The sequence below is a fragment of the Astatotilapia calliptera genome, chromosome 6, assembly GCF_964374335.1.
Source record: "Astatotilapia calliptera chromosome 6, fAstCal68.1, whole genome shotgun sequence".
Lineage (NCBI taxonomy): Eukaryota > Metazoa > Chordata > Actinopteri > Cichliformes > Cichlidae > Astatotilapia > Astatotilapia calliptera.
In genome coordinates, this window is record NC_137427.1 from 22,263,559 (window position 1) to 22,288,602 (window position 25,044).

The 25,044-nt window shown below is 38.2% G+C and overlaps 1 protein-coding gene across 1 annotated transcript in view; it reads left to right on the top strand.

Moving 5' to 3' along the window:
- ctnna2 (catenin (cadherin-associated protein), alpha 2) overlaps positions 1 to 25,044 on the top strand; it is a 341,003-nt gene that overhangs the window by 234,054 nt on the left and 81,905 nt on the right. Inside the window, exon 8 of the mRNA XM_026171090.2 lies at positions 5,493 to 5,573. Coding sequence (XP_026026875.1) covers positions 5,493 to 5,573 — 81 coding nt within the window. The remainder of the gene's footprint in view (positions 1 to 5,492; positions 5,574 to 25,044) is intronic.

The following is a 25,044-nucleotide window of genomic DNA, read 5'->3' on the forward strand; positions in this document are numbered from 1 at the left end:
TGTCTCATCATGAACTGAAGAACATTAATGAGACAAATTGTCTCATCAGAGAGTGGGCATCATACAAAGCCCACACCAGTAGCACGCTTTAGAGTCAAATAGAAGACACCAATAGAAACATCTACAACTTCCTAAAAAAGGCGAACACGATGCATGGTTTAGAGACAATTTACTTTTTTAATCGCCTGACGAGGGGGTGTTCAATCAATCCATGTCAGAAATGTGAATGAGGTTTATAGTGAAAGAGGAAAACTGTGGTGAAAGGACGTGCTATGAGTTTCTAATCCAGTGTGTTTAATAAAGGCATTAGAGCACAGCGGTGTGTGTGTGTTATGATGTTTAGTAACACTGTGCTTGACTGGGTATGATCAGTCCACATTTTATAAGAATTCAGCGGAGATTAGAAAAAAAGCTTTTTCTTGCTACCATATATGTCTTATTCCTTTGTAACAGCGTTGAAGGTCAGGCAGTGCTCCGAAACATTTGTGGTGCACTGCACTACTCAATTACACACTTACTGTGAAAAAGCCAGCAAGAGTGAACATGCTTGCAGCTCTCAGCCTTTCCGCCAGAACACATAACCATAGTCTTCTGGAGCTGGAAAGAATAACTCCACTTGCTCTGCCTCCACTACCCCACATACACTAGATGCTTATTTCTGTCCTCCTCTCACCAACAGAGAATGAATGAGTGCACACCAGGGGGTGCAGAATAATGGATGGGGGACAGTTGGGAACATTGTTGCCAAAGCACCATGGGGAATTGTGTTTACCAGAAAACCAAACATGCACATTTCATTATGTGGCGGTCAAAAACTAAGCAATCAATGTTGCTATATTGGCGACAATTCAATCAACATCCAAATGTGTTGTCAAGCTTTTAATGGTCGTGAATGTGCACTGTTGCCTACACTACAGGGCACACCTGGACGAGAATGGAGGAAAGTCAAATAGATTTTCAGATAAACACAGTAGATACATAAATCCCATATTGTGACTCAGGCGGTTTTAACCACTCGTATGCATGCACATAGCAAAGGTCGCAGTTTTGACTGAGCTGAGCTGAGTATGAGCCCGACACATCGGCTAACCTATGATTCATCATCGTGGGACCGCCTTGTATATAAAGTTTGTGATGAGGAATTCATGCGTAGTCTTTTTAATTGGGTGTTTTATGTTTTTCAGAAAACATGAGCAATAAATTTTTCATCTCAAGTTGAGGAAGCTTTGACATATTAAAGCAGAAGAGTAATTAAAGGATAAGGGACGCATATTTTCAGTAATGGTCTTTTTCACTTATTGTAGTTGTCAAAAGTGTCGTTGCTGCATCCGTCTTGAAGATTCAAGATCACACAAAACGCTGTAGGAGCCTTAAGAAAATACTCTGCTGCTGCTTACCTGTCAGTAAGAGCTCAAATATGCGCGTTTAGATTTTCGTAACTTTACCTGACATCACTGTTCTGTTTTAATCTTCTTTACTAAGATTAAACAGTTCAGAGATCTGAGCAATAAAACATCTGAGATTTCCAGTTCTAGTAAATAACATGGTTTGGTTTATCAGTGTGCCTGTTCATCAGATGACTGTTTAGCGAGGGCATTTACAGTATTTGCACCATGATGATGTTTCTCTTTCACTTCAGTTTGTCTGTTAATGTATTATAATACAAATATTTTTGAAGTGTCCTTAGAAAGGCTCCAGTTAAACGCCTTTTTATTTTTGATGGTGTGCGTTTATAATCCTGCACGTCCCTCTGGAGCCTTAATGACACATTAGGCTCTTCAGGCAAAACAATGACTAATGCTGTCGTGTCCTCTTCTCTGTACATTAACATGAAAACGTGAGGGCACGTGTAAGGGTCTAGTAATAGAAGGAAACTCTGCTGTCTTCATTTCCTCCCCTCCCCTTATATCAATCAGAAAACTGGTTAAAAGCCATTTTCAGAGCAATATTTGCAAATATAATAAAACTGCAAGCACGTCAGATAGCCAGGTTAGGGCCAGATAGAAGTGAATCTCAAACATGATGTTAAAATTATATGTGCCAGTTTGCTTCTTGTCAGTTTCAGATATTGCACTGCAAAACTCCAGAATGCAGCATTGTGTGATTGCTGTTTGATAAGAAAGAGACTAACTATAGTCTAAGCTTGGACATAAATTACTCTTTTTTTTTTTAAGCTTAACATCTATATGAGCAAAAACCTTTGGCTAAGAGCAGGTGATAGATTAGACAGAAAATCACGCTGGGAATTATGTTTGTTTGGCTATAAACACATCAGTTGGCTCACAGATATGTGAACTCTCCATAGCAGCGGTCCCCAACCTTTTTTGCGCCACGGACCGGCCTTTAAGGTGTCGCGGATAAATACAACAAAATAAAACTATACCAGTACCGAAAAAAAGAAAATTTATTCATAACACACGTGAAAAGACCCAGGAAAACTGAGTTAACGATAAAAACGATAACAAAATAACGCTGAAAACCGATAAAAACCCTGAAAAGCATACATTTCACACCTGAGCCTCAACTCTCGCGGCCCGGTACAAAACGACTCACGGACCGGTACCCGTCCGAGGCCCGGGGGTTGGGGACCGCTGCTCAATAGCACGTGTCCACAACAAAAATACATGTTGAACTTTGAGTCTGACAAATCCCAAAAAGAAAACACTACATGATCATGGTTGTTTGTCTTCAAGTTGGTATATTTCTGAATGTCAAGTCTTCTGTGAGGCCTGGAGAAAAGAATTTGAGTCGCACAAGTTGCTTTTAACTTCCAGCGCATGGTGCCTGCTCACTACAAATGTAACATAACTACACTAAAATAGCTACCAGAGCTCATGTACTGCCCCGTTGTGCTTCCAGTGCATAGGTTCATAATATCAGTCTTTTTTCGGTTCCTCTGTTGTTCAGCAAAGGAGGCCGTGTTGTAACTAAACTATAATTTTATAACCCGATAGCCACTGAAAGTAAGAATCAGTGTTTACCTTGAGAGCAGTTTATCGTGGGGTGAGTGTCTGATGTGAGCTTTTTTACTTCCCTGGATATAAACGCTGAGTTGACACAGTAAAGAGAATACTAAAGTCAAGTTATCTTTGTAAGTGTCTGAGCTACTGTTAGCCACCCGAACAGCTTCAGTGCTGTTTGCATTGATTCTATAAGCCTCTTAAACTAAAGTCTCTCTAGAAAAATAGATTCTATATATGTAGATTTAGAATTTATAGACATGGGACAGGACCAATTGTACCAGAGGTTTGCAGTTTTTTAAAATATGTAACGAGAATGAGACAACATAGGATTTTAAAAATCAAACCATAGATGCATCTACTTACAGTCTCAGTTTGAATTTCAGTGACCTTGACCTCAGTATACCAAGTGTTCCTCTATTAGGAGACTAAGGACCTGAGCACTGGTGGCCACCAGTATTTTTCAAATTTATCTGTCTTTAAACTATAAACCAGCAGGTAGAAACTAAAATCTTGGCTTAGAAATCTGCTGCCTACACCTGAAGTGCTGGAAAGCTTTCTGTTGCCTTTAAGAGGCCTTTAAGTTGACAGACTTGAGACTTGCACAATTGGTTGCACATTCATTCGCACGTTGCGCATTCCCTTGAAGTTGGTTGCTTGTCGATATTCCACAAACCAGTTGCCTAGATGCTTAAAGTCTGAGTGTCATTCACTGTCTGTGGTGGTCTCTGGTCACCACATTGATGCAAATAGCTTCCAGTTAACTGATACTTTGTTTCAAAATTGAGTTGCACTCTGGTGATTTTAAAGCCTACAATTCACATCAAACCATTATGTGACCACCTCTCTACCCCAGCCCCAGTGCCCTATGGAAGAGGCATTGTCATCCTTAAAGACACCACTCCCATCCAAATCAAACTGTTTCATCATAAAATAAAGGACTCAGACTGAGGAAATACCCTCCACAGCATAATAGAACCACTGGGTCCCCTCACTGCAAGATCCAAGGGTTCAGGTTTTCCTTTAATTCATTACATGTTTGTTTGTCGATGGGTGGCATTATGCTCCACTTCGTTATCAAAAGGGCAAAAAAAGCAACGCTGAGATAAGGAGGCAGTCTCGTGGAGCAGTACAATCAAAGTAGCCCTTTTTTATTTGACTCATTTTGTACTGGAGTGGTCAGTGTTTTTCCCCCAAAATCCTCTTATGAAGCAGACATAAATGAATTGAACTTCATGTGATCACATGTACGTTTTCCTTCAAGGATAATTTGGGCCTTGATGCTGGCAGAACTGTCAGATGGTTGCCTGGCAACAATACAAATAATATTTTACGCTGGTGTTGCTTTGACAGAAGATGACTATGTCTTACAATCTGTTGATCATCCTGCTAACCCCTCTTTTTTTTTTAATAACTTGACAAAAAAATGTGAATAAAAGGAGCCGTGTGAAGGATTTCTACAAACAAATTTGGCTTTGTTTTGTTTTTCTCCTGTTAACTTGTTTGCATACAGCTTGAATCACACCATTCAGTAAACAACAGGACAGGTTTCAAACGCGAGACACATTTTTTTCTCATTTGTCAGTTGTCAAAATAAAGGGGCCTAGTAATTACCAAGAATGAATATTTGTTCTTTTAGTTTAAAGAGTGATGGCTTTTGACTCCACATAATAGCTGATTGAAAGGTATTAAAAACATGAAATTCTTCACTTTTAAGGAACATTTATGTTTTTCTTCATTTCCCAATTGTTACTTGGAATAAGTTTGTTTCTTATTCTTTTAGTGACACCTGTTGAGTGCATATTTTTAATAAAGCAATAACCTTTATTTATTTTAATCATAATAACTTCCAAACCAAGCTGCCATTGAGAATCGGAGAGAAAAACTGGACATTCGCTGTATGCATTTACCTAAAAATGCCTTTCTAAGCAAAAACGGTTAATGCTTTAAATGAACAAGCAGTGACATGTAACTGAAGGTGGAGCGGCTTGCTTAACCACGTTTTTCGATGAACACAGTTGGCATATTGAGTCATAGTAGCTTAGCAACTTTAACTAGTTGATTGGTATGCTGTTACTGGAAAGCATGGAAGTCTAAAACAGCAAGAAGCTCTGCACTGCTTGTTCAGTGAAACTCCCCACAGTCAGGTGAAATGAAGCAGCTTGTGACTCTGCGTGTATCAGGTGAAGTCTACACCCTCCTAAAGCCAGCAGTAGGAGTTGGCACTGACAGGAAGTGCAGCGCACAGGGGCACTGGCAACAACTAAAGTAACACATGCCAGATAGGCTAGTTGCTGGTGACATTACACACATTTTCTGATCTGTTTTCACTGACTCTGCTCAGATTAATGACCTCTTGTAATGTTGGCAAATGATTTTGTGGGGAAGCGTGTTTTCAGTATTTACAATCTGCACTGAATATACCAAAAAAGTGAGAAAGAACTGAAAAACTCACAAGAACTGTAAGATGTATTATATTGTGCGCTGGAACTCCACTAACCTGTTTCTACTTTTTTGTTTTTGTTTTTACAGACTGGCAGAAAAGAGAAAGGTGACCCCCTGAACTCAGCCATTGACAAAATGACCAAAAAGACCAGGGACCTGCGAAGACAGGTGAGTCCTTGCCCGCAACGTCTCAGATCTACTGCTGATGAAAACTGTTTTTTTTAATTAATACACCTCTAACAATAACCTTCACTATTTTTTTTTTACTGCCACTATAAAAAGAGAAATACCAGCAATATTCCAGTCCATCTCAGTGCTATTTCAAAAGATCAGGTCACAGTTATGTATTTTTCTAAGTTACATATTTGGCAAATGTTTCTCAAAGAGCATCACATAGTGTATTTATTAGAGAATGTATTTATTGAAGTTGACTTCATACTTTCATGATTGTTTATAGCAGGCATATACTAAATATGGAATTGAGCTAATTAAGCTTATAAGTATTGCACATAGGAACAATATTCCTTTGATGGTTTTTTGTTGGCTTTGTGTAGAAATGAAGACAAATGCCAAACAGTTATGTATGTATATATACAGCACTTAACTTTATGAGACCACTTGTCACAAAAACTGACAAAAATGTATTTAAACTTCAAATTGTTTTAATTTGTCAGGCAAAAAAACCCCCAAATTCACATTTTAATACCCAAATTTAAGCTTCTCTGAGAAGTCAGAAATTAATAACATTCAACCACTGAAACCAATGTTTGTGTTCAGGAATGCAAGTAAATAACTCAATAATTTGGCATCTTGGTCAAAAAATAATGCTGTGATTTACTATTTTTTCTGCTTTTCTTTTTTTTGTTATAGAACTGTAAATCTGAAAATTAATAGATAACAACAATAATTATATTTCAGCATTAAAAATACAATTGTAAATAAATAACTTACTGATGGATTAACCTTTACACAAACAAAGAAAAAAAAAAGATTTTGGCAATTAGCAATGCAGCTAATATAGGCCAGCTGTAGCATATATCTCTTTGCAGATGCAGGGTTGTAAACACTGGATGGACCGGCAATATGCATATAATAGTATATCATATCATTGCATCTGTAACAAACAGGACCAATAATTGTTATTGACCGAGCCCCTCTGCCACCTAATCGTGATAAGCAGCATCAGTGGTCGTGGGGATTCATTTGAGACGGTGCTTTATCTGACCCTAGACAGGTCACTTCTAATAGGGAAACAACAGAAAAGTGTTCATGTAGCTTTAGAGCAGACAGAACCACCTTTAAGACTCAGACCAAGCAATACCTGCCATCTGCTGACCCTATGTGCCGCAATCTTTGATAGCTAATGATACCTTTAGTCTGGGGCACTCCAGCTCTGCCAGCATCATTCACTTTTCTGCCAGTGGTTTTGTTTTCAAACTGCTTTGAGATTTCCTCTTATTTGGGTTGGCTGCACATCATGAACTAACAACTGACAAGAATTGTAATGAATAAAATTAATATCAGGCCACATATATAGCATTCAATTCTAATATTGTATCATGAATCTGGATTAAAAAACCAAAAAAGATTTCTGAAGCTACCTTCTGGTGGTGAATAAGTACACGATTCCTGCTGTGATACAAAGTGTCAGAACTCAGAAGCAATGCTGGTTCCTTTCTCATCTTCACTACAGACAAGATTAATCTGGCTTTCCACTGCTGGATCTTACGCAGAGGAAAAAAACAGCCAAGACACGACAACACTTAATGAGTGCGCACAGGTGTCTGTTGATGTAATACTGTGACTGCAGTGTGCTTTAGAGCTACTCTTTCAGTCCTAATCAATTATACTGAAGTGCAGACTTGAGTGCAGTTGAACCATCTTCTTGCCCCCCCCCCCCAAAAAAAATAAAATTTAAAAAAAATTAAAAAAAATCAGAACATCAGTTGTGTTCAATATTCCGTTTTTCCACCGTCACATCTGGCACTTCTTGGAAATCGACTGTAGCAGCTTCCTGCACAAACGAGCTATGGCTTTGTCTTTCCTGACCTCTGAAGACCCAGAGGATCATTCCAGATGGGAGGCTATAACTCTCCCTCCCATTGGGCTTTTGGTGGGGCTGCCTGACAGGCTGGCAGGCGGTATTCACTCTGACAGGATGTTCTATTGACTCAGGGGTTGGCTTGACAGAATGGGCGGTGTGTTTGAGCTTTGAGTTAAGATGGGAGGGCAAACTTGCAGCACACTTGCAGGCATTACATAGTGCTGTGATACTGTAATTATGTCAACAAAACACATGTTGAGTTTAGCAAGTCAGTGGCACCGTGTAGAGACACAAGACCTTCCTGAGGGGAGGAGCACGGTTTTGCATTTGAGCATCCAAGTTTGCGACATCTCCATTGTGTAAAGGAGGGATCAAATAGCAGAGCAGACAAGCACAGATGACAGACAGCATTTCTAAAAGTGGAGCAGGTAAGACCAAACATGCTGTGCAACAACACCACCAGAGACATGCGACATTGTTTTCTCTTTCATGCTGTTGTGTACACATAGATAGCAATCATAAGCTGTTTCTTATCCGTGGACAATTCAGCTGATATCTTTTCCGCCCTGATTTTGTTTTCTTGGAAAGAATAAACTCTTGCGATGCTTTCTAGTCTGGTAGAGGAAATGCAGTGCGGCTTAACCTCACAGCATTAAACAAATGTTAACAAAATGTTCAATTGCCAACATTTTATATATATTTTTTGCTTTTCATTCAAAAAGGGAAACTGAGAAATGCACCAACAAACATAGAGCTGGCCTTTATGACTCAAAATTGCAGCCTGGTTCCCTGTTATTCCATTCCCAATGATTACACAGTTGGTCTTTATTCACAGAGTTTCAGTTTTTTGTATCTTCTTATGAGAGACCTTCAGTGAAGTGTGCAGTCAAGTTATTGTTATTGTAACGCCTCAGTATGAATGATGCCCGTAGTTGGTAGAAGATTGCAGCATCTCTTCAGGGAATATTTTTCAGTCATGTCACAAACACTTGTACTTAGCAACGAACCGAAAAAACTTTGGTGGTCAGGGTCAGTGTGACCTTCATCCTATTCTCTTAAACACAATATTGCTTGACAAGTTAAAAGAATTTCTTCAAATTCTGCAGAAATACACATTTGTACGCAAGAGATGAGTAGTCGGTGGTGAGCAACAGCTCAAATTAATCGACTGCAATAAATATGGTATGCTCTTTAATTTACATAAATTAATAGAATTATATAATTGTATAAGTAGTTTGAGGAGCTAATGTACTCCTTTTTCACCACAAGCCTATGCTGTAGGCACTTTTGAGGCTCGTCTGTGGCCCTCAGCAGAGTAGAGTACTGTATTAACCCATATGGAAGAGATATATATAAATCTTATAAAGTTTGTATCTGTCTTGTGTGAAACTTGTATGAAAAGCATACAAGAGTGAAAACAGATATAAGATCCCTTGAAAATTTATATAAATGAAATTTGTATGTTCTGGATACTTACTAAAACAATATATGAAAGTAATGAGAAAGTGGCCACTTTCATGAGTAAATAATATAAGCCTTATATGATTCATTATATGAAGTAAGCTACATCTTATGCAAGTCTTTTATAAGTTTTTTCTATTTCTTTTCCATATGGGAAAATTTGCAGTCACCAACACCCCTTAAAAAAGGCAAACATGTAGGCAGTCTGACTAAGAAAACCACCTGTGCACACACTTTTATTTCTTGACAAAATCAGATCACAAGTTGTTGTTTAGAAGGCAACTTTACATAAAACTGCTTCCTCATAAAAAGTCAGTACCTTACCTAACAAAGAGCAGATGACGCACAGCTGCAATATTGCAATGAACACTGTCTATTGAGAGTAATGCTTACTGTAATTTAAGACACAATTTGCTGGTTAACAAATTAATTGCGTCCACGGTAAACTAATATATAATATGTTAAGAAAGGTCCTTGTAAGGTTTTGCTCGGCACATCAAGTAATCTTATTTGTGCTGTGGTTTTCACTTTGCTCCAATACAGAGTAAATCCTTATGTTCTCGTAGAACCAGCCTTATTGTTCTTATTCACTGTTTTAATCAAAGTACACTTGGTATAATTAAGAAGCCACTGCTGCTATGTCTTGTTTGTATTTTTTTCCATAAGTGTGAAACAAATTGCTTTACTACTCACTTATGATGCTCATGCAAAAGAGAAAGTAAATGGAACTCCATTAGAACATTTAAATGCAATTAAAATGTAACATAAAACTAACTGAGCTTTGACCTTGAGGCTTCTTAACAGATTAGAAAAATAAAATGTCAAGGCCGGGCTAATGAGTGATTCGAGTATTCTGAAGCACAATAATTAGCCCATCAACTCAAGCTTGAAAATTAGCAATCCAAACTGGCATTTGTTTGGAGAGTGGTCATTTCTAAAGTTCAGCTTATTCATAAACAAGCCATCATTTCTTTATAATATTAAATGCACGTTTTAAAGCACTCACTTGACTTTTTCATGACAAAAACACTGTAATTATTTGTTCTGTGCCACTACTGTTCAGAGCTGGAGGTAAACAGCATGTCACTTTAAGGCTTGGCCACTTTCAGACATATATGGGGAAATATTTTGTGAAATAGGGGGAAAATGTTAGATTATAATAAATGTATAAAGATTTGCAGCAAACCCAAAAGCTCTTAAATCATTGGGTCTTTTATAATGCCCCTAGTTTTGAGTTTACCAAGTCAGCCTGCATTTGTGTTCAGCACGAATGCACTAAAAGTAAGTTATTGCATTTAAATTAAAGGCCTGTTTGCCTCAGTGCACAAGTAAACGGTTTCTTATTACAGAAATATCAATCTTATTTCATCTGTGATCGTTTGACTATCTTTAAAAAACTAAGGTTGGGGTAGGTGCACAGGAAGCAAACTGAGGACCCTGGGAGAAAGTAGTCATTTGGCCTCTTGAACAGAGAAGAGTGTGGAGTGCTTTATTCACTTCAGAATATGTGTGAAATGTGCACCTACTCCACAGATGTAAAACACATTTCCACAAAGAACTTAGTTCAAGCACATCAGTTGCCATCCAATAGTTATAGGTAAACTCCCCCCTTTTCCTTTCTGTGTGTTTCACACTGAGCGAGTTGATGGAGACATTGTTTTCTCCGTACCTGTAATCAACGAAGCAAGCAAAACAATTGAAAAGACATGTTTTGCTTGAAATAGGAGGGTGAGTGGACTTTATATAAGGCAGGCATGAAGAAGCGTGTATGTAAAAAATATAAATAACAACACTCATCAACCCTTTAAACTATAGTATAATTCTGAGTTGGTTTTTTTCTCTCTCTTTATTAACATTCACTTGATAGCCAGACCAAAAAAGCCATTGGAAATGAGCCATGTGTTGAACCTCCTGTCATCTTGTCTGTAATGGATGCATCTGTCAAGTCATCTCTCTGGGCCATTTTTTGACTGATGGCTGATTCCAGGATTCCCTATAGCACAACTGCCTTGCATATTTTGCCTCACAAATTTAGTTTTTTTTCACTCCGTCCCCCTCCTCTCTGTCTGCTTTGGGTTGTTGAAATCATTTCCATTTTTGCTATTAGATTGTTGATTGGTGCAGCTGTTTTTTAATTGTTTAGGGTTTTCATGTTAAGGAGAAACAGCTGGCACGAATCTTGTCAGCTGTAACTCTTTGTTTAGACTAACAATTTCCAAATTATTTTTGAATCCCTTTGATCCGTTTTTTTTTTTTTTTGCAAAGTGTTCAAGTATTCAAGTTTCATTAGCTATGGTAGTGAAGATTCCTCTTGGGGGGCTGCAAAACACATATTTTTCGGATTCGTTTATACAATTGTATATGGTCACCAGCCACTTTATTAGGTTAAACTTGCTAGTATCAGGGTGTACTACCATGTTCAGAGTTGCTTTAATTCTTTGTAGCCTGGATTCAGATGCTCTATTGGATAGAGATCCGTGACTGTGGAGGCCATTTGAGTACAGGGAACTCATTGTCATGTTCAGGAAACTAGTTTGAGATGGTTTGATGTTTGTGACATGGCATGTTATCCTAATGGAAGCAACCATCAGTAATGAATGTGGTCAACAGTACTCAGGTACGCTGTAGCATGTAAAAGATGCTAAGTTAGATCATACTGAGATAAGATAATATCCCTGACACTAGAGCAGGGCAATATGACCAAAAATATTTATCACGATATACATTTGAAAACTTGCGATAACGATATAACTGCTGATATAATTGACACTAGACAAAATACTTTACAACTCCACAACTTTATTAGTGCAATAAACCCCATCAATGTATTTTCACTTAAACAAGCAGCTGTTTTTTATGTGCATTAAAGTTATATAAAAACGTAACAGTGCAAATGCAAAATCCTTGCTGACAGTTGAACCAAAAGGCATTTCCAGTGGAAATTGGCCGACATGTCCTCAGCATAACCATGTTTAATATCCACAAAACTTAAAAAGAGGTTATACACACACAACACGATAATATTATGTTGAAGCACAGTGCGTATCACTCCGCGAGGCTCCTGCTTACGATAGCCGTAATCCTCCGACAATCCATCAAGCGGTGCAGGTTCGTAGCTTAGCAAAGTCGTACTAAAACATTTGACAGATTTTCGTGTACGACATAAAATCGTTTCGAGGTCAGTAAACACAACCAGAATTCATACATAAGGCACATTTTCAGAAAAATCAAAGGATTGATTTTAAGTGTGCCGTATTTTCCAAACAACACGGTAATAACGACGGCCCGCTAGCATGCTCTACCAAAAGTAGTGCTTTGTTGTGTATCTGACGGACGAAAGCTAAACCAGTTCCACACCACTGAAGTTGCAGCATTTTTACAAACCAATTCTGGTTCATCCGTTTCATTTAACGATCCGCTTTCGCTCTTCTCATTCTGCGTCTCCGCTATGGAAACATAGGCACTGCGCATGCGCGTTTTACCCATATTCTATCGCGATATTTCATTTTCCTATTGTTGCCCAAAATTACAACGGTATTACTGTGAACGGTATGATATAGCCCAGCCCTACCTGACACCATCATGCCACCACCAGCAGCCTAAATTGTTCATATAAGACAGAATGGATTCATGATATTTATGCCAAAGTCTGAACCTACAATATGAATGTCACAGCAAAACTTAAGACTCATTGGATAAGGCCGTTTTTGTTGTTTGTTTATTTTTGGTGGGCCTATGTGAATTGTAGCTTTTGTAGCTGACAGAAGTGGCACCTAGTGTGGTTTTCTGCTACTGTAGGCCATTGAAGTTTAGAAATGCTCTTTTGCATATCTGGTCAGCTCAAAGCATTTAGGCCATTCTCCTATGACCTCTGGCATCAATAAAGCATTTTGGTCCAGAGAACTGCCGCTCACCTTTTCAGAACATTCTCTATAAAACCAAGAGATAACTGTGTGAATAAACCTCTGTAGTTCAGCAGTTTCTGAGATTCTTAGAGAAGCTCATCTGGCCCCATCAACCATGTCATGTTTAAGGTCAATAAAATGACCTTTCTTCTCCTTTCTGATGCTGGGTTTGAACTTCAGTAGGTTGTCTTGGTCATGTCTACATGCATACATGCAAGAAATAATAAGCAGCTTTACTTAATCAGTCAGTGAATGATTGTACATCAAGTTGTGTTTTTACACATCAACATAATCCTAAATCCATGTTGTATGAATGTCCCTGCTTTGATTACATTTGAGTACAATGCAGAAAATGTCCAAGTACATAAATAGAAAGATAAAAAAATCTAGACATCAATATCCTGTTTTCTATTTTAAGAACTATAAGATGCTTTTTGGGTGGCCCAAAAATCTATGTGTGAAAAACTTCCACTTTAGGACCTTCAGGGCTATTTTCAGGGCAAAAGGAACCTACCCTGAGAAAGTCTTTGGTAGGGCTAGAGGCTGATTGGTTTTACTTGAAGACAGATAAAAGTGACATATTTAAAACTCCTGCAACTGAGTGCAGGCACAAGAAAGAAAAAAGAATGGGGGGAAAAAAAGAAAATATAAAAATATAGGTCAGAAATACATCGAAGAGGCGTTGCATGTTTTTTCTTTCTTTATTACACCAGTGATGAAGTCCAGAGAGATTTCATGTCAGAGAAAGCTAAAGGCAGTGAAACAGACAGAGAATGTGAGCAGGAGAAGTAAAAAGGGAAAGAAGAGAACCAGTAGCGTTAATGAAAACAAAGCAGTGAATGGGAGAAATAAAATATAAGTGTCTGATTGTTTAATATTGACGACATTCTATAGCACTAAAATTACGTGTCTACACATTTGCACAACGCTGCAGGAAGGTGCCGCATTGCTGGGTTTTTGCAACTGAAGACTAGTCTTCATTCTGTCCACTGTTGCTGCTTTGTGTGCGTGCACACAGACCTGCAGGTACAGAACAGAAAGAGATGGATATAGTCGAGAGACAGAGAGCAGAAAAGAGAGTCGGAGACAGACAAGAAAATAGTCCGTATGTGTTGGAAACACGGCAACAGTAGTTCGAAGGAGCCTTTTAGCAACCTAAAAAGGTTCCTGAGAGCACAACCTCCGGACTGATTGGAAAATGAACCTTTTCTTCTTTTTTTCCCCCCCATAGTCAAAACACATGTATGCTAGGTTAACTGGAGAATTTAAATTGGCCATATGTGTGGATTAAAGGTAAAATGCCGTAAAATGTCACTTGTTGAGTGCTTTGCACAGTTAAAGCTAGAAGAGCCCAATAAAACTGCCAGTCCGTTCTATTTGAATCCTTACTTCTGCTGCATTTTATCTTGTTTTAGAACCCTATAAGTTTGTTTATAGTGGTTACTCCACTAACTCCAATGACTAATGAGTCTTGATCATGCCCCAGTGAAACATGGCTAAAGCAGACCCTGTTTGTAGCAAATCATCACAACTTTGTAATCAGACTGCAGCCTGCCTTTTTTCCTACTTTTCCATCTCCAAATGTGGCCCCACTCTTCTCATTACACTTGCTAATAATGTACATTTTCAGTGTGTGACATTAATGATTGAAATGCTACTAATCAATGTAGCAAACTAGGTTAGTTAGCCACTGCATATGTTGTAGAATTTTGGATGAGACACACAGTAGATAAGCTTTACGATATTAAGTAAAAACGAAACAGCTCAATAAAGGTTCATAATGGATAATGTGTAACCAAAACTATGTATTTAGGGTTGCAGCACAGTTACCATTCACCATGCACCACTTCTGCTTGCCTCCTCATTGAGTAACTAGAGGTAATTAAGCTGGGCTTAGAAGAATAAAAAGATGCCAATCAGAATTCATCTGCTCAGGTTTTAGGACAGACTAGCGATGTGGCGCTGTAACACACTGCGGAGCACAGGAAAACCTGACTTCACACAGAGCACAAATGCTTAGAGCAAGACAAGCACCATTTTTCATGTTGGATACTTCTGTTAGTACACTTCCTTGTAGTACACTGTCTACATAGTGGCTTTGAGCACCCCTGGTTAAAGTTTCGGTTGCTATCAATAAATAAGTGATTACTCACTTATTTATTTATTTTAAGATGACCTGATTTCCAAAAGGCATAAAGCAGCCTTCTTATAGCCTTCTCCTGTTTTGCGGTTATCAATTATTAAAATTTTCAGAGTGCTATGCAGTTGCTTAGAGAAGCCCATGGATGCAGATTGCTTAGACAAGGTTTCAGGAGTCTGAGTATTTAAAATGCTTTGAAATTTACATCACTTGGCCTTTTCAAACGATGATTGTGAACTTGCTAATTAAGGTCTGAGACCTTAGTAAAAGTTATCTCAAAGCTCAGATCTCTTGGGGTGCCCCAACTTTTGAGTAGGACTCCTTTCCTTTTATTCATTCTAAAACTGTACAAAGCAAAACCCATTGCTTAAATGTTGAAAAAAATGTTGTATTGTGTTTAACTGTATGCCTTTTGGAGATCAGTTCATACCACCCCACCTCCCTTTCTTTTATTCTGCTCGGCTTAGACCCTGCACCCACCCTGGTTCGGTTCCCCAGCCCCACTCCCCCCTAAACTGCTACTTTGGTGTCTGTTTTTTGTTTGCCCTTAAAAAATAATAATATCCCGGTTTTATTGTTAGAACTGGGATATTTATAGTCTCTCCCACTTTTTCCTTCCTCTAGTCTCTTAAGAACAGATCGCACTCAACTTTTTGACCATTGTGGGTACACCATCTGGATACTCATAATGCACTGCGTGTTGTAATAATTGTCAGCGTGAGCGTGCTTATGCACTCATACTTGCAATTGTAAGTAGGATTCGAGACATGGCAAAGTACTGTGTGAGTGTTTTCTGTTATTGCAAGCAAAGTAGGGAAGGACAGTGAGGATAGAAATGAGTAAAACTGGAATAAAGGATCATAGTGCACCTACACAGTGTGTGTGGATAGAAAGAAAGAAGTATGTTGTGCTTAAAATTGGCTTTATAGATTTCAGCTGTAGGCTGAAAATGCATTTTACAATGATTCCTCAGGTCTTTGAAATCAGCCTGTAAAAATATAAATGTAAATACCAATATCATATATTGATATGATAAAAACCTCTTTTTTCCTCACAGTCACTTCCTATGCTGATCAACTGCTGACATACATAGATTCAAGGCAAACATTCTTGCGTGCGCCAGTCATTATCTGTTGCAAAGAAATGAGTTAACATAACATCATGGCTTTGTGACCCTGAACAGACCAGAGCTTAGAATGAGTCAGTCTCTCTCTGATTTGAGCACACTGGCTTCTTTCCTCATCTCTAACACATTCGTTCCTCTGTACTAAAGTTTCAGATCACTAGTTTCACAAATGATAGTAGTAACTACCTTAAATAGTACATTTCTCTATACCTAAATATTGTAATCACTTTAATGAAAATAATTTTTATATATTATTTTATGAAAATAATATTTAGGCTCTAACATGCTCTATATGAAGAGTCCTGAGGTCCATAAAGATCATCATACCCTAATTGAATTTGACTGATTTCACCACCAAGTTCCTCATCTTGACTCTTTTTGTCATTGCTGACATTTTTAAAAGTGGAAGTTGTGTTATCAATCCGGCCAGATGGGCAGCTTTGGAAAATGTGAAGGACAGGATACATTTTTGACTTTAAACTATATTTTCATAGATTCCTCGAGCTTATTTTTACTATACCAAAGTAATAAAGTAATAGATAAACAATTAAATGACAGAAAGATTCCAGGTTTTATACATTTTTGTTGTTGTTGTTGTTTTTTAAATAGATCCTTACTGGAAAAAATGGGACATCTTCTGTGACTTAACAAAAACTTTCAGTATTATAATTACAGGACAGTCTGGGCAATGAGCTACCAGAACCTTTTCTATAATTTGTATAATAAAATTTAATTCGAAAGAGTTGTGCTCACAGATTTCTTTCATTTACTACAGCAGCTTTTCTTTATCATATAGAAAAACTGAGACACTCTTTTTTCTTATTTTACGATATCTCGGGGAATAAATGAGCAGTTAAACTTCTTGACACCGACAGGAAGGAGAATTTCACAGATGAAAATGGGCCTGAATGTGAATTTTTTTCGCTGAGTTTCCTCTCTGAGTCCTCAGGACATTACAACAGAACTCACTCCAGCGGTTACACGTTTACGGTGCACAACCTGATAAATACTGAATAAAACTGACGAGCAAGCTCATGGTCTAGCTCCCCACCTGACACTTTGCCCTTGGGGTTTAGAAAATGTGGACTCTTAAACTGCTGACAACTGCTTGGTCATAGCTGGAGTCCAGGCTTTCAGCACCTGCCTCAATCCTTGAGATTCACAGGGAGCAGAGTGCAAATGGTCATTAATCTAACAATAATAGCTGAATTGGAAGCTGTCTGGACATGCCCAGGAAGATGACTTTGAACATGATCAAATTTTAATCTATTTATATTTTTTATAATTTATTGGTAAGAAAAAAAAGCATTTGAGCGGACATCTTGAACAACGTAGGAGCTTTGTTCATACACAACAGAAATAGCAAAAACAATATTAGATAACAAATAATTACTGGCATTACCAGAAACCAGAAACTTCCTCACTCAGCATTAATCATGAAGCATCTCCACAAGTACGTTTCATCTTCTGCAAACACAATAAGACAATCAGTATCACTCAGTGAGACTAGGGGGGGGCGCAGAGCCATTGCAGGGGGGGGCGGTATGAAAATGGGGGGAAAAAAATGCTTGGACACTGCTAGCATGGGGGCGCCCACACAAACGCAAAGCAGGAGATGAGATGAGATAGACTTTATTTGTCAGTTGCAGGTCTTTTGCCCACAACCGAGATGACAGACCTTGCCGACCGTACATACAATACACAAACATCACATTGGGGAGACAGGTCAGGCTAGGTAGCGAGGAAAAAAAACATCGAAATGTGTAACACAAAAGGATAATACAGGAATGCACAGATATCAACACACCATAGCACAATAAACACAGACAAGCAACATGGGAAAGTGTTCCAGTGTGTACATCTGATCTGGGACCGCTGCAATCTTCGACTGTGCCTCCAGCTGACCCGATGTCCACATCATGGGGGAGGTAAGCGTTGGAGGTGGCGTTGGATCCGGGGTAGGGAATGTGATGCGTCAGTGAGTGCATATGCATGTGTGTGCGTGTCCATAGTTCAGCTGAGACAGTGTCCTTCATCCTGCCAGGCTAGGTAAACAGTCTTCCAGCCAACCCAGGTGGCCTTGCATGGAATGGGAAGGAACAGACTCAACACAGTCGTTATCAGGGTGTTTTGTTCGGCTCCAGCCTTGAGCCCACAGCTGGCGCCGAAGGGGTAGCTGGATTATGATGGTAATTTTTCTTTTGCAACAACTCATGAGAATTTCAAAGCTGTTCTTTAACACTCCGACACTGGTCTCTCAATCTCAAGATGAAGCATCGCTGAATATGTTTCCAAACCAACTTCATTCTAAGCCAAAGACTAGAAAATATGGTGAAGCATATCTGCCCTTTGGTTTCACCTGCACAAGTGCCAAGGTAGGTCTCCCCTGCAGAATTGGTTTTCTGGGCTGTTCAAATCACGGACAAACATAGGTGCAAAAAATTTTCTTGTAAAACAAAAGGGGGCCTAGCAAAAAAAAGCTTGGGAACCACTGCACTAATGTAACTGAAACATGTAACATGTACACACAGCGACAATGACGTTGGAACAGTTCCACTGAATCTAATCAAATTTATTTTCTGTCACTCTGGGCTCAACTGTCGTCATGCTGCAGGCTGATCATCGCGTCTGGTCGCACAGTAGATGTTACAGGCAGATGGAAGACATTTGTTTTAAATAAAAGCAGGAATAGTCTCAAAGAATCTAATATATATAGAGAGAAAGAGTGAATCATGTGACAAAGAAAGTACACCCTCTGTCAATTCTAAATTGTAATGCGTGAAGACATGATGAATCATGTGGCACTTAGCAGGTCTCAAACTTAGGTAAAGATGGCCTCAAATTAACAACAACACATGTCATACTAAACATGTCATTATTTCTTTTTAGCAAAACTTAGGCCAAAATGCAGAAACACTGTGTGAAAAATTAAGCACACCCTTACTTCTTCCATAGGAATTAAGAAGGTAAGTAGCAGCCAGGAGCTACTAATAAAATTTATTTGATTAATGAATCATCAGCAAGTGTGACCGCCTCTATAAAAGCAGACGTTTTGGAAGTTTGCAGCCCTGGAGCATCGAGGTGTGTGTTAACACCGTGCCAAGGAGGAAAGACATCATCAGTGATTGTAGGAGAAGCAATTGTTGCTGCCCATCAATTTGGGAAAGATTGTCAGGCCATTTCCAAACAATTTGAAGTCCGCCATTCTATAGTGAGCACAATTATTAACAACTAGACACCATAGACCACTTTCAGTCTACCCAGGAGTGGACATCCTGGCAAATTTACTCCAAGGTCAGACTGTGCAATCCTCAAACACACAAAAACATGCTAAACTCAGGAGCTTTTTTTAGACTCTGCTGTCCTTAGTGTGTTAAATGCTTATGTTCATGACAGTATTATTAAAAAAAAAAGATTTAACTTTTAACTAGACTTCTTTTGGATAGATGAGAGCAAAAATGTTTAGCAATGGTGGATGAAAAACAAATAGCATATCATCACGAGTGCCTCATACCAACTGTCAGTCATGATGGTGGAGAGGTGACAAATTAGGCTTGGTGATCATGAACGTCACTGTATCCGGTCTTTAAGTCTGAAGTCATTAGCCATGTCTGGGCCCAAACTTCGCTGCAGGTCCCTAAGTCAAATGATCAGTGCAGCATTACTGAGAGTTGAAAAACTGTCTAAATTCTTTTATCTGTAATAAAATAATCATTGTGGCTGCTCTACCAGTTGTAGCAATTAAGTTTAACATCCAGGCATCCATGAAAATGGAATTTATGACATTTATTAACAGAGTTAGAAGTTAGCAGGGAGTTAGCTCGCTAGCTTCCATCTATATATAATATACCATGTTCTGACTGAGGGATTTATGAAACAAATTAAAACATACAGCTCTGCTATCACTTCCAACATAAATGAAGACAGGAAAGTAAACAGCAGTGAAGTTTGTAGGGTTACTGAAGTTGAGCTAGCTGGTATATAATGATGTGATACGTGATCGCTAGCGAAACAGCTATGTTAGCATAATATAAACAGTAAAGCTGGAGGATAAACGCTAACGAACGGAGGACTTTTTTCCACTCGATAAAAGTTAATGTGAGGGTTCCCAATGGTTAGGGGCAAATGCAATCGCATGGCAGGATGCTGTAAACGGACCAAACGTCAGTCAGGAGAACTACCGAGATAATCTATCCACAGTATGAGGTTAGTCATTAATATACTGCTGCATGGGCTGGCCTGTAGATACATCGTAAGGGTTAAAAACTGAGCTTTAAAATGATTAGCGGTAATAAAAACCGAGAGAAGCAGACAGTGATCACTGACTGTTCAGATTAAACAGAACAAGATGCAAAGCATTAAAACATAAACATATTAAAAACACAACAGCCTTATAAATGCAGACTACTTTGGGCCCGGACGCAGGATTCATCACGTCATCACTTAAAGACCGGATACCAAAGAATTCTAGAGTCAAATGTGAGGTTAGACAGCTAAAAAAGTTATCCGAAATTGTGACATGAAACAGGATAATGATCCCAAACACAGCAGCAAATCTATAACAAGATGGCTGGAAAAAAAGAACTGAGGTGTTGAAGTGACGCAGTCCAGACTTCAATCCCACTGAAATGAAGCGGCAGGACCTTAAGAGAGCTGTGCATAAATGAATGCCCATAAATGTCAATGACCTGAAGTAGTGTTGTAAAGAAGGCTGATCCACAATTCACAAGTCATATCGAAAACAATTATTTCATTGCTGCTAAAGGAGGTTCTAGAGCAGCGGTCCCCAATCTTTTTTGCGCCATGGACCGGTTTATGCCTGACAATATTTTCACGGACCGGCTTTTAAGGAGTCGCGGATAAATACAACAAAATAAAACTAGTACCGGTACAGAAAAAAATAAGATTTATTCATAACACACGTGAAAAGACCCAGGAAAACTGAGTTAACGATAAAAACGATAACAAAATAACGCTAAAAACCAATAAAACCCCTGAAAACCATACATTTCACACCCGAGCCTCAACTCTCGCGGCCCGGTACCAAACGACTCACGGACCAGTACCGGTGTCCGTGAGACCGCTGTTCTAGAGGATAATGAATCATAGAGTGTACTTAGTTTTTTCAAATTTTGGCATTTGTGTTTGTTAAATATATAATAGTCTTAATATGTCCTGTGTCATTGTTCATCTCAAATGGCATTTACCTAATCATGAGACCTGCTAAGTACCTCATGCTTTTGCTTTTTTGCTTTTGTTGTTATTTTTTTTTAATGTCCAGATATATAAAACCTTAGTTTACTTATTTACCATTTTACTGTGTATATTATTATTTACACCATGCAGATGCAGTCCTAGCTGCAGGTTAAATGTAACCTTTTTTTGTCGCTAAAATGAAGTTTGTTTATATAGAAGTCTGCGGGAAAACAGCTTGCTTCTTGATCCATGATCTCAATAAACAGTGGTCATAAACGTAGGCTAAAGGCATGTTAAATACAAGATGCTCACCTTTAAATTATGGTCCCCATTAGAATCAAAAAAGAGGAAAAAGCATGGTACTTTCAAATGGACCTATCTAGTGTATGGTTGTGCAATGTCCCTCCCCCTTTTTTCCTTTGCTCTTCAAAACACTACTATGGTAATAGTTCATGTTTAACATCAAGACTTTGACCAGTAATCTCAGTGCATTAAGCCCATCCCTTATACACAGTATATGGATTTAGTAGAAATTCTAGATTTAAAAAGCCGCTGTTTTGAACGTGGAGCCAGTGCACTTCCCTCCAGCACCATCCAGCAGAAAGACAAACTTAGCAGTTAGCTAGCTGTTAAACATTTAGCACCCAGAAATATGTCTTAATATTATTAAAGAAAAGGTTTGGAGCTTAAAAGAAAGCATGTAATGGGGTTGTTCCTCCAGTTAACCAGAAGCTTCAGTCCACATAAATGCCAGTTTTCTTCCTATTTAACTGTTTACAAGAAAGTGCTTCATAACAATTTATTACCTCAGTAGTGTTCAGGAATTGTCAGACCCCCAAAGTTATTAAAAAACATGCTGCTTATTTCTGGCGATCAGCAGCCACTATATTGAGAGTAAATGCTGAGCACACAATGGGCTTGGAAATTTGGGGAGCGCTACAATGACAAATCAGTGTTTATTCTGAGGTTCCTTGTTTTCAACACTGGATTCCCTGGACGAGTGTTTTATTTTGCAAGATATACTAAGACTCTGGGATTAGGTATCATATGTGTTTGTCTACAGGCTATTGACGCCCTCTCAGTCACTCTCTCACCGTTTCATCTCCGCACTCTCCTCTCACTCATCATCTTTCAATGCTGCCTGATAGATATCATATATGAGGGCTATTATTTAATTTTTGATTTGCTCGGGCTGTTTTCCCTCAGCCATTACTCTAGCCGCTTAAGCTGTGATTGCTCTTGACATTTTAATAAGAAACTTTCCTGTGCTGACCCTAAGGTACCCACCACTATGTGTTCCGAATCACAAGTGAAATGTAACAGAAACTAAAGTGCAAAAGTAAACATTCAAAAATCCACCACGGTGTTCTCTTCCAGATTCAAACCCATATGGAAAAGATATATATAAATCTTATAAAGTTTGTATCTGTCTTGTGTGAAACTTGTATGAAAAGCATATAAGAGTGAAAACAGATATAAGATCCCTTGAAAAATTACATAATGAAACTTGTATGTTTTGGATACTTACTAAAACAATGTATGAAAGTAATGAGAAAGTGGCCACTTTCATGAGTAAATCATGTAAGCCTTATATGATTTACTCATGAAAGTGGCCACTTTCATGAGTAATCACATATAAGTTTTTACTATTTCTTTTCCATATGGGAATCCACGATTTCCACTGTAAACAAGTCAAGTTACTAGAGTCTCTCATGCATGTGTGTGCAATCCTTTGTTTTCCAGTGATACACTGATGATAGTGAATGTTTGCAAAAATTTCCCTCAGGATCAGTTTTTTTTTTTTTGTGACAGAACAGATGCCTAATCCCACAAACTGCAGATTCCTCACAACAGAGCAGATGCAACAAATGATTGCTCATCTTATTTTTGAGGATCACCCTCTTATCATTGAACAAAGTTATGACAAGATTTATTAATCATTTAAATGTTTGTTCTTTTTTATTCTTTATGTTAACCACTTCATTGTCAGTTGGGATTTGAATGTATCTTTGGATTAAACGACTGTGCTGAATAAGTAGCATGGTGCAGGAATAATGTAACAATAATTAAAAACCACTGACAGGTGAAGTGAATACCATTGATCATCCTCATGTTATAGGTCCACAAAAAAACAGAAAAAAACATATTAAAATCCAGTTGTAATCACATTTTATTACAGCTAGATGATTTTTTCATTAATGACATTGATGATTTTTCAAATGCCTCTTCAGTTCTGCTCGACAACCAATGTAACAGTGACATTGGGTCATCTATCTACATTTGTTGGTGTGCTAGTTTTCAAAAAAACATGCTTTGCATACATATGACCATTAATGGTAATCTTTATGTATCTCTATCTAACTTTTGGAATGTATTTATTTATTTAACCTTTTAAAAATGGTTTTAAAAATAGTTACGTTGTGATATTTTTGTTATATTTAAGGTGTTTTTTGTGCATAGTGGCTTTTTTTTTTTTTATTACCCTTAAGCTAAAAAAAAGGGTGATGGGTGTTTGTCATGACCCGGCTGGGCTGACAGCCAACATGGACACCTAAGTTTGTGAATGTGATAACTCAAGAACGACGTGACGTAGCAGCTTCAAATTGATACCATAGGTATATCTACTAGGAGGCTGAGAGGTATCACTGGAGGCCTCCAGTATTTTTATATCTGGTTATGCTGAGTTATTAGTTTACTTTACTGTTCCTGAACCTTTCAACATGTGGAGTTTGTTTGATCATGAAAAAGATGGCCCTACATTAAATCTAATGCTGCACGGTTACTAGCTAGTTCCCCAACAGTCAATGTTCGTTTACATGTTCATTTAAAAGCCAGTATTACATTTAGCTATTAGTATGATAGTTTATAAAAGCATATAAAAAGCTTAGTAAACTAGTTAGAAAGATAAAACTAACAGAAACAGAGTTGCTACAGTTGTTTGCATGCTTGTTGGAGTAAACATACAATCCCAATTGCAAATGCCATTTGATCAGCCTCCACTTGTCTTGGTAGGCTCATTACAAGATTTTGGTATTTGAGTGCAAGAATGTTCTCCTGTTGAGGATCAGAAGTATTTGTGAGGTCAGATACTGTGGCAGTAAAGCCAGAATCACCATTGAATTTCTAATTCATCCCAGAGCTGTGCAGTCAGGCTGTATCTCTCTGTGTGCTGTCTGCTTTTTCACTCATTTTCAGTCAGTGCAATACCATTTTCAAGGGAATGTTTGTCTTGTTGGGGTTTTTTTTGGATTTTTGGTTTTGTTTTTTTTCCTTAAGCCACTTAACACTGATCTATGGATCATTCAAGCATATAAATGGCACCGAACACAATGGATGAACCAGTGTTGTATCATAACACACAACTTAGCAAAGAAACTATTTTAAATTGTTTTTTAGGCACTTTGTTTATATGTGCTGATGCAAAAACACAGAACATGTTCTGCTTTTTTTTAATGAATGTATGATGAATATAACACAGTTTGACAGGCATAAAATAGTGTTTCTCCCAAAGATCTATTACCAGAAACCAAACCTCACAATTATATCACGATATTTAAAGGAACTCTTCGGGAACTTTACAGCCATGCTGTCACATGATAAAATAGGTTGTTGCAACTTTTGTCAAGCTTTTTAAACAGCTGCTTAAAGCACTCCTTTTCCACCATGTAACCATCCACTGCTTGCTCTTGCTGTCCTCACAAATGCTCACAAAAACCTGATATTTTTTATTTTAAATTTACATATATTTCCTTGTTTTAGCAATTAAT